Raw genomic sequence first — 11,042 nt, forward strand, 5'->3', positions numbered from 1 at the left:
ACTCGGCGTGCAATGCGCCGAGCTCAGTAAGCTGTAACACCTCACTTCGCCAAGAAGGCTAATGAGATGACCTTGATCAATAAGGATTCAGAAATCCTTCTCGACCAAGATTTGGATAGGTAACCAACCGTCATCACCGCAGTACTGTTGATGCCAACGGAAGATGCTGCGAGATCGGCTGATTCTACAGCGACAGAGTTATCTATGCCGACTAAAGATATCACCGGTTGCTTTCACAATGTTGTTGATGCCAACGGAAGATGTGTTAGCGAAAAGAGAAAAAAAAAAATCTCAAAGTTATTGAGAGAGTTTGCGCAGGGCAGTTGTGTGTTGAATTTGAGGGGCTCTGGAATGGTGCACGACCTCTTGTATTTATAGTAGTTGTATATCTGCTGTGACATTCAGGCTAAAATAATATTCCTCAGAATATTATCTTTAATATCCCACAGATTGCTTTTCAATTCTATCTCTTGCATGTAATCTCTTCTGAGCAATTAGTCTTTGATTTGATAATGTCTGACAACATCATCATCACCCTAAAAAGACCTAGCCACCCTAGGCTTCTTAAATGTCACCATTATCCAATACTTTTATCTTGGCATTCCCCCATACTTTTAGACTAGGTGCATGCAACGAATGTGATGTCAATCTTCTGAAGATACACCCAAGCCGTTCTAATTCGCTGCATTGCTAACAACTCCAAATTAATCCGGACTGTTTCGCTTGCTTGGAGGTATAATTTGCATCTTATCTTATCACATTCAAGAATATGTCAAGATAACTCACAAAAGATAATTTTTACGGTAAAAACCATAATATTATCATTTAAAAATAGAATTACCCTTATTTTCCATCCAACGGTTGGGAGCTATGCTCACTCAACGGCCTTGATTACACGGGCCGATAGTGTAAATTTGAGTCCAAACAGGTCCATATGCAAATTTAATTTTTTTAGAATATGTTATTTTAAAATACATTGAATCCAACGGCTGAGATCAAATATAATCAAATCTAATAGTAAAAAAAAAAGATCTAACGGCCCAAATTTAAATCCAACGGCTCAAAAAATTATTTAACTCAACATTCACCTCAAAACTCTATAAATACATATGTATTTGTTCAAATCTAACGGTGAAAGTTGAAAGTTTGATGTTGAACGGTTGGTGAATTAAAATTTTGGTGTTTAAACGGTTGGTGAATTGAAAGTTAGCCCAAGGTTGAAAGATTAGTGAAAGTTGAAAGCTTGCTTTGTGAAAAATTTAGTGATTTTTCAATATTTATCGGAATTAAAATATTTTTAGATTAAAATATTCATAAAATTAATTTATGATAGTCTACATATTTATTTATTTTTAATTTAATTTAAGAAAAAAAATAACCTAAGTTCATTCTTTAATAATCTCGGGCTAAAATTTTAGGTCATAACAGTTGGAGCAGAAAAATTGTTTCTGGGCTAAAAACTAAATTTTCCGGGCTAAAATATTTGACTTTTAGCCCAATTATTGGAGATGATCTAAGGGTTGAATAGGAATTTGAATAAAATATTTTTAAAGTTGGGTGTAAAAAGAGGTTGACTGTGTTTTAATAAAATTTCCCTAGTATATTAAACTGTAATTTTGTCACATCGAAAAATCTCTCGGGACGCCTAGCACCAAAACTAATTTAACAGTTTTGGTAAAAAAAATAAAAAAAAAACTAATGAAAAAGGTTTGAAAACTTTGAGTTTTAATGATAATGACAAAATAAAGGGTAGAGTGAATAGTATCAGGATTGACTTTTTAGTATAAAAATGTGATTTTTTGTTAAAATAAATAGTACCGGAAGCTTTTCTTTAAAGTAAAAAAAAAAAAAAAAAAGGTACAACCCTTTTGGTAAATTTCCGGATAGCTGAGTCATAAGCTACCCAATTGAGAAGTTGAGCAAAAGCGAAAAAATGTTGGTCGCAGAAAAGAGCCTTATCTTTAGCAGTAGCCGCAACCTCTCACCTTATCTGTTGCTGAAGAGAAAAAATGGCAGGGAATTTGGAAGCACATTCTTATTAGCCAAAAGGAAAGATATGCCTGAAGATTCGAGGACATTGCCGGAACAACAGTTGGTCTTTCCGTTGAGGATTCGGGTTTCGAACACGGTTCTTGCGAGGGCTGCGGTTGCGGTGTTCGGGTTGGGATTCATCGATGCAGGATACAGTGGAGATTGGTCGAGGATTGGAGCGATTTCAAAAGAGAGTGAGGAGTTGCTGAAGATTTCTGCATTTCTTGTCGTTCCGTTTTGCTTGTTTCTCATATTTTCCTTCTCTAAAGAAGCTGAGGATTGAATTGTAAGCTGCAGGGGTTCTGTGTAATTTTGTATGTTCAAAACTCAAAAGCGCTTGTGCTAGAAGTGCTTTTATTAGAAGAATGTCGAAATTTTTATTAGAAATTCAAGTGCTTGAAGTTGGAAGTGCTTCTCTATGAAACATAAGATACGTTTGAAACCGTTTTTGTAGAAAGCATTTCTGCTAACAAACGCTTATGTCACCCGGTTTTACCATAAACTTTTCAAAATATTTGTTATATAAATGATATTATTTGGAAAAATACTTGGAAGTGCTTTCTGAAAAAACATCTAGGTACTTCTCAAGAAAGTGTGTATGCAACTCATGCTTAACTTTAAGTTTTATGTCAAACGTAGCCAGAAGCGTTACATCAGAAGTGTTTTTAGTTGTCAAAAAGCACTTTCAGCTGTTTCAAAAACAATTTCAAACAGACCAACCAAAGATTACATTTCTATGTGACTGTTGACACGAAGAACATTACATATTCTTTAGCTATATTTATGTATATATGGATATAGAAAAAGTTACAATTACAAAAGAAATTAATTAACACCAAACTCTGCAGAACTCCTTATAATTACTACTTGGGTTCGATCTTCGCTGAAACTGCATATCCACCGCTGTAATCAAAGGTGCCGGAGCTGTCATTGACATCCTTTTTCGGCAAGCCATCGTTGTAGGGATGTTTCGGAGCACCTTTTGATGTTGCAAAATCCGTGGCCGAAGAAGATGCTGATGTCGAGTTTGTGTTCATCCCATCATTCTGCAGAATGGTTTCGATAGCCTTCACAAGTTCACTCATTGTGGGACGATCTGCAGCTGAATCTTCGACGCATTGCATGGCTAGCTCCAAGAACCTCCCAAACCCGATGAGAGTCCCTGAGTTTCGAATGCTTCGGTCTATTAAGTCCCCCAAACCGCAATGCTCTTCGTCATTCTTGTCCATCACTAATCGTACCTCGCGGACAATGTATTTTCCCTTCTCAATCGGTTGCCTAGCAGTTATCAGTTCAAGCATAACGACTCCAAAGCTGTATACATCGCTCTTCTCGGTCAATTGTTGAGTCATGTAGTACTCAGGATCCAGATATCCCTGAAAGTCGAGACAGTAGCTTACAATACAAGAAATGTTGGAACTGGAAAACACGATTTTCCTGCTTTGCGCTTACCCTAGCAGATCACACTTCAGGCAGTTATAAATCATAAGTTTCGAAATGCAAATTGTAAAGCTTACCAGTGTGCCTTTGACCTGAGTCGAGACATGTCCTTTTCCGCTGTCAGAGATCAACTTGGACAAGCCAAAATCTGCAACCTTCGCAGTTAAATGTTCATCTAATAAAATATTGGAGGACTTAACATCTCTGTGGATTATAGGAGGATTCGCAAGCTCGTGTAAGTAAGCCAGTCCTCTTGCCGAGCCAAGAGTGATTCGGAGTCTCCTCTTCCAATCGAGATAAATACCAGATCTCCCTGCAACTCATATTTAAGCAAAGCTCGTCATTACGATTTACACGTTAAATCAGTAGTGCAGATTGAAAACTAAAAAGTATGAAGTAAAAGTAAAATGCAGAACTAACCCAACAAGCTTTCCCTAAGCGTTCCATTAGGCATAAACTCGTAAACCAGCATCTGCTCTCCTTGTTCGAAACAGAATCCCAAAAGACCAACCACATTTTTGTGATGAACGCGCGAGAGCAACTCAATTTCAGTCTTGAACTCAAGGCCGCCCTGCATTGATCCTTGCTGAGCTTTTTTGATTGCTATTACTTGTCCATCAGAAAGGATGCCCCTATAAACCTATGGATAACCAACCCAAATGTATATGAAAATAATCTTTTACCTTCAAGCAGAACTTCATAGATGTTACTGAACGAGTTCAATATTTACCTTCCCGTAGCCACCAGATCCTATTTCATTACTGTCAGAGAAATTATTGGTGCACTTCTTAAGCTCATCATACGAAAACCATCTTGCTCCCTTTAACTGTGGTGCACCGCCACTATCTTTTCCGCTTGGCGCCCAAGAAGCTGGACGATAGAGAAGAGTAGTGAATGTAAGCTGACCAGTGTCTAGTATTAATGACAGAATTTCAGTCTACCAATTATCCACAACATGAATGATTACTAACCGAAAGGTCTGCTTAATCCAATGGCTCTTTCCGCACGTTTCTTTTGCCTAATGGCGTAAATTCCTAATACCACAAGGCCCAGAACAAGAACGAGACAACCAGCTGATATCCCAATAATAACACCAGTGCTCATAGAGCTTTTACGCGCGTCTGAAACAATTCGGGTTTTTTACTGTCAGTTTAGCTGATCTTCTAATGCAGGGAAAATGTATATGAAGTAACACTGCGATTAAAAATTACCTGGGAAATTATATTGAGCTGGAATAAAAATGTAGGGTCCAAACTCCTTCGGCGGCTTGTAAGTCTGATTGCTCAAATCAAAACCAATCCTGATAACCTCTGACCTATTAAAATGTGTTCCTGAAGATGGAAAGAGTGCCAGATGTATTTGAAGATAGTCATTGATGTCGAAGAAAGGGTTTTCAAGCGACACTGAACCGGGAGTGAGGCCAAGTTTCACCCATATGCTCATTTCTAGTGAGTGAAACAGATTCACATTTGTCAAATCCCTGAAAGAGGGCGCTCGGAAATACAATGTTCCTTCGAAAGGATATCCACATTGACAACTCTGAGGGCTTTGCTGCTGACCCCCGGGGCATGTAGCAGATGGACAATTCGTGCTGGTAGTATATGGTTTCGTATTTGGCTGTGGAAGCTGACAGAAAGCATTTGAGCTTGACCCATTGGTGCACACCGGGTTCCCCACAAGTCTGCAATATGTAAAAGTGACAACTAAGACAGATTGTCCCAGGAAGATACACAATATCGTAGAAAATCAAGATCAAGGCGCATAAACCGTCTTACATTAATGTATTTTGGTATTCATAACCCAGAGTTATTCTGGGAATATCATTGTTCTGCAAATCAACAAGCGTCAGTTGCTGACTGATACTATCACCCATGTTTAATGTATCGTTGAACGCATTGTTTTTCAGTTTCCTGTCAAGAGTCGGAAAAAGGATGTATGGTCAGTTTACTAAAATTGCGGTAAAACCTCAACCTAGTATTCCATATTCTCCTCACACTTACACTTGCTCCAATGACGGGATGCTGAACATCTTCTCTGGCACGGTCCCTTGAAGTGCTCCATATTCTAAAACGCTGGCGTCATAACAGTAGAGAATTTAAACATAAATTTTACAATAAAGTTTTCAGAACCTCCTACGGCATTATCGTGTAACTCCTACAGACTTACATAGTGGTGAGCGAGGGTAAGGTTGAGAACCAAAGCGGAGCTTCTGATGGATCAAAGGAGTTGTTACTAAGGTCTCTGAAGAAAAACCGTTAGGACATATCAGTACAACACAAGGACAAGTGAACAACCCACAGAAATCTGAAATTGCAAATGACAACTCTATGCCATGTACTCACACATAATTGAGGGAATTCAATCCAGTTAAGTCGGGTAAAGAGCCATTCAAATCGTTGTAGGCCAAATTTCTGGATGAGAATATAAAAACCATGTAAAAGCTGATTAACCATCACTGAGATCATGGTAAAAGCACATCAAAGTATTTTCTTGGAGAAGTTGTACTCACAGTTCACCGAGATTTATAAGGTTTGTGATATTTGAGGAGACTGGTCCCGTCAGAGCATTTCTATCAAGCCGACTGTTGCACACAAGAACGGTTTTAGTCCAATAAGTGTCAAGAAGCGGTTACACTTAAAATGTAGAAGAAAAAGCAAAATCAAGATGGTTTTTCACTCACAGAACCTCAAGAGTCTGAACAGAAAATATTGTTGATGGAATAGTCCCACTGAATCTATTTCCATCAAACAATCTGCAAATAAAGAATGACAAGCAGTTGATGAGTACAAGTATAGAACATAAACCGATAGACAGGACCAGAAAAAACTAAAAACTGATTGTTCGGAGCAACTTACATATGGATCAGTACCATCTTGGAGCTGAAAAGTCTGGCTGGAATGATACCTGAAAGCTGGTTCTGGTTGAAATGGCTGCAAGTTCATATAACAGTTAAATGTTTACGCAATAAGCAGTGGCATAATCCTTACTAGAAACTTTTTTTTTTTCAGAATGGAGAGTTTTAAAACGTAAACACTCACAAATGTTTAGCCTTCACCAGTTGGTCTAAGCCGGGAGCAACGGCGGTTGAAACTGGGATAGGTCCAGTCAACTGATTGTCTGCCAGGTCCAGCCAGTAGAGGTTGGAGAGTTTACCAAAAGAAGCAGGTATGCTACCGGTGAAGTTATTCGTATTCAAAGCCCTGAAAGAAACAAAAGTTATATAAACTTTTGAAAAGTAAAACATCATATTGGTTTGCAATAACAGTACGAATTATCAGTCCGATTCTTACAAGAAGGTTAGCTCTTTTAGATTCCCCAATTCACTCGGAATACTTCCAGTGAAGCTGCAACCAGCTAGGATCCTAAAAGATGAAAACAGTATCGTATACTTATCTGATATAAAAACTCATGTTGCATATATGAAGTTCAAAAGGTGCAGATGTGAAAAATTGCTTGGTAAATTGTTCTTACAGGATGTTTAGCTTGCTCAGATCCCCTAATCGCGGAGAGAGAGAACCGGTGAGACCTTTGTTGAATGAAAGATCCCTGCAATGTTAATGTTTCAGATTCGTTACAAAAAGAATTCCATCCCTAACCAAGATTTAGCTAAACAAAACAACTGACACTGCAAAATAAATATGTTTTATGCATATGTTTACAATTAGACATCAAATTTGTTGTGTGTTGTTCAGTTCATAATATGCTGCAAACACAATGCTGGTACGAAATGAGGAACAATCATTACTCACAAGGATCTTAATTCAGAGAGGCCCCCGATGTCGCCTTCAATTTTCCCTTTCACGTTTATTGCTGATAATCCCCTGCACGGTGAAAATCAGAAGAGGTTCTGGTTCAAAACTTGATTAAGAAAGTAAGCGAGAATGCTCGTAATTACAAGGATCACATCAGAATTCAAGGATGAACAACACTCACAATGCAGTCACCCTCGAGTCGTTGCAAGTGACGCCTTCCCATTGCGCCCCACACGGATCGCTTGACTTGTCCCAGCTGGGTGGAACATTGCTCCATGTCTGCTTCAAGGATTGGAGTGCACTAGCTGAACCAACACAGTTATACGTCAATCAACTACCCTTAATTGAAACAATGAGGGTTTAGACCGAAGTTTAACCAAAACTTCAAAATAATTCACATTAAACCTAAATTAAATGGACTAATCGCTAAGTATCCACACACGCCCGAGAGAGAACCTACACCAAGGACCCAAACCAATCACACACTGCCATCAATTTTTACTTTCCAACATAACAGGGTATGGTTAGTTTGGAATACCGACGCAGAGAATAGGAGGATGAACATGATATCACAAAAAAAATTTCCCAAGTCAACGGATATGAAGGTATGCTTTCAAATTATAGACCAAAAATAGAAACTACACAAAACCCAATTTTTCCATGAATTAGGAGATAAATACATATATATATATATATATATATATGTTTAATTATATGAGAAATAATCATTGATAGTTAAGACTATACATACCATCATCCGGGTCTGTAACAGAGGAGATCACATGAAGCCTAGAAAAGCACAAAGCCAGAAAGAGCAGCAGCAACCGCATGGTTGCCATAGCAAATCAGCAGATATGGTGTATCAGTCTGTGAGGCCGATCAGCAAACAAGCAGAAGCCAAAAGCACATTTGTGCAAAATTCTACTTCCTTCAAATGTCAAAAAAAGCACTTTTCAAATATTTCTTCTTCCACTATACAGACCAACCACTACACCACTTGGATTTTGATTTAATGAGGAAAATCTGGAGTCCCACGCATGCATGTACATGCTAAATCTCCATGTTCCCACCAAGCAACCAAAAAGTGCTTTTCTTGGAAGCTCTGCTTAATTCTGAGCAATGAAGCTGGATTTTCTGAGTTGGGTTTTTTCAACTGTCCAAAAAAAGCCCGGCAGGCTCCAATATCTAGAGAGAGAATCTAGAGAGAGACAGAGAGAGACGAGGAAAAAGGTTAGGGCTGGCTTTCTGGAGCTTCTTTTAGATGATTAAGCCTTGTCTTAGAAGCCAAAGCAATTGATTAAACCCAACAACCGAAATCATCATAGCTTTCAGGTTAGTCCAAAACAAAAACCACCATCACCTCATCACTACCTGTCGGGGTTAAACTTAGTTAAACAAAGTGATTAAGTTAATTAAATACAGTGGGTGGTTTTACCGTTTCCTCCGCCTGCCCGCGCAATTTCTGACGGACAATTAGCATAAGACAAATACAGTGTGAAGGAAGCAACCAACAAAGCAAGCATCTTTTGAATATACAACCAAAAGGGTCTCACGATGATTAAATTATGAAAATTAATTAAGATTATAGCTTGCAAATTAAACAAGAGATGTAATGGGTACAGTTGGCTTTAGGTGGAAGTGGGTCCAAAACGCTGACTGACATGAGAATCAAGGGGATGGGGCTCCTTCGGCTGGGACCCTTCCTGGTTTGATCCATTTTCTTTTCTTGTTGAATGGAATATGAACAATGTTCGGTCGTTTTATTTGGAAAATTCTTTATAAAGTAATCTGAAAATTAAGTCCAATTAATTGTTGATGTTAGTATCGATAACATAACAATCAAATATGATGGTATAGCGATCAGATGTTAAGAACATAAACACTAATCAATTTACTAATTAAGATATAATACATGATAATTTTGATCAAATGTATTATTTTATAACTGTCAAATGCCAATTTGTAAGTAAAATGATGTTCGTCGTAATTGAAGAAAGAAGACTCCTTACATGTAAAGGGTCCAAAATAATGTTCTTTTTTATATGGTAAGCTGCATTTGAAGTCATTATTTCGTACTTATAAATTATTGTCTAATTAATATGAGAAAAACTTGCATGCAATCAAAGACGATGAACACTGTTAATTTAGCGTTGTTGCATGAGAATCTAAAATATATAAGTTAAACCCTAATTTATTAGGAACCAGTTTTCGTAAGAAATGGATAAGAGGAGTAAGGAGTAAGACGACCTATGCCCATGGGGTGTGTGTAACTAATGTCGTTGCCTCCACTAGGTGGTGATGGTTGAGGCCATTTTTATCATGGTAGGGTCTTCTTCCTCCTTTTCTTTTCTTAGCATTCAAGCATACATAATTACAGATGAGATCCACATCATTTCTAGAGTGCAACTGTGTCTAGAAAACATCCAAATTCACAAACTAATAAAGTACAAATTGTCTAACAAATCCAACTAAAGTTTTGAGATGACGTGTGCCATTTGATTGTGGTTAGGCGTAGTTGAAATGCTTTTAGCCTTTTCGGGGTTCACGAAGATCCCATCGTAAGCAATCATCAATGAAGATGAACACTACTTCCGCCTTAGTAGGGATTAGTCATACCCTTCGGGGTGTGAGATACCTCACGCTTTGGGGGAAAAAAAAAACACCAATAACAACTCCAACTAAAGTTTTTTTTTTTCGTTCACAAAGAAAATGTAAGCTAAGGGAACCAAAGGCGCAACATTGTGTAAGAGATTTATAGTTCGAATAGTTAAGGGTATTTAAATTTGTGGACAACTTAGAGTTTGATTCTCTCATTTTCAACGCCTACGTAGTTCGAATAGTACTTATTTAACGTATCTAACATTGAGTTTGACGTCATTATCTTAGAGAAGGAAATTCCAAGCTAATACTTAATAGAATGTGGCGCGCAAATGAGTCTCACATTCATCCGTAGGCTTATGGTTCTAGACTTTTGGGTGGCATGACTTGCACATTGAAGCCAAAGACAGAGACTGCACAGAGGCATAGATCAATAAGTGGTGCATATACCATCGTACCATTTGCTAAAGGTTTTGTTTTATGTCAAAAAATCAAATTAAACCACAAATATCTCAGCACGCCGTTGCCGAGGATCTATCATTGTTGACTTTTAGGCATCGTTTGGACAAAGGTTCGTTCTGTCAAACCCTTTTCGCTCTGCTTAGCCCTATTCCTCTCTAGGGGTACTTTAGTGATAGGTTCTATAGGTGATAGTATGGATCGAACATGGACAATAGTTGGAGTCAGCGGCTCTTCTGAGGTTCCTTCATCTAGGATCCCTAGGTAAGAGGATCAAGTTGGCCCTTGTGAACAGCTTGATGGATCCCATGATTATGAACCGATCTTACTTGAGATCACACCAGAGGTGTCCTTGGGGTGAACTCATAGTTCCTATAGGGTGGAGACGATGGGGTCTATCCATGAGCTTTTCTTCATTTTGCCGCATTTCGCTTTGTTCTATCAAATGATTAAGTTTTGTGTAAATTAATAAGTTGAGTCTCAGTATTTTTAAGTTCACAAAATAGCGGCAAGATATTACTTCTAAACCGAGCCACCAGATGGGCAATATTCACTCACGTAACTGAGATTTTGAGTTCGACTCACCACCCTAAAAACCACTTATGTAAATAAACTCAACATCCAAAAGTTTAATTCCAACTCATAAGTAGTTAAGCCTATTCCTCCCTTTGTGCATATGGTTGGCTATGAAAGAGAATTTACACGGAATGAGTTCACCGCTATATAGCATCCAAGAATGAGAATGCATTATTTAGACCAGAA

At 38.1% G+C, this 11,042-nt stretch overlaps 1 protein-coding gene across 2 annotated transcripts; it reads right to left on the reverse strand.

The window, feature by feature from the left end:
• Positions 1-2,735: 2,735 nt before the first annotated feature.
• Positions 2,736-8,762, reverse strand: LOC103430562 (leucine-rich repeat receptor protein kinase HPCA1-like). 2 transcript variants are annotated; one of them, XM_070809530.1, is made up of 20 exons: positions 8,659-8,762; positions 7,975-8,421; positions 7,405-7,528; positions 7,221-7,292; positions 6,943-7,017; positions 6,762-6,833; positions 6,510-6,671; positions 6,327-6,401; positions 6,152-6,223; positions 5,981-6,052; positions 5,814-5,882; positions 5,638-5,712; positions 5,472-5,543; positions 5,247-5,381; positions 4,683-5,152; positions 4,443-4,592; positions 4,202-4,341; positions 3,892-4,111; positions 3,549-3,784; positions 2,736-3,407 (listed from the first exon to the last, which is right to left on the reverse strand). In XM_070809530.1, the coding sequence occupies exons 2-20, from the start codon at positions 8,060-8,062 to the stop codon at positions 2,895-2,897; spliced, it is 2,892 nt and encodes a 963-aa protein (XP_070665631.1). In that variant the 5' UTR covers positions 8,063-8,421; positions 8,659-8,762; the 3' UTR covers positions 2,736-2,894. The 2 variants fall into 2 exon arrangements, with proteins under 2 accessions (XP_070665631.1, XP_028945595.1); XM_029089762.2 differs by lacking the exon at positions 8,659-8,762 and having other exon boundaries at positions 7,975-8,558.
• Between the last annotated feature and the right edge of the window lie 2,280 nt (positions 8,763-11,042).

This window comes from Malus domestica, chromosome 12 (assembly GCF_042453785.1).
Source record: "Malus domestica chromosome 12, GDT2T_hap1".
Lineage (NCBI taxonomy): Eukaryota > Viridiplantae > Streptophyta > Magnoliopsida > Rosales > Rosaceae > Malus > Malus domestica.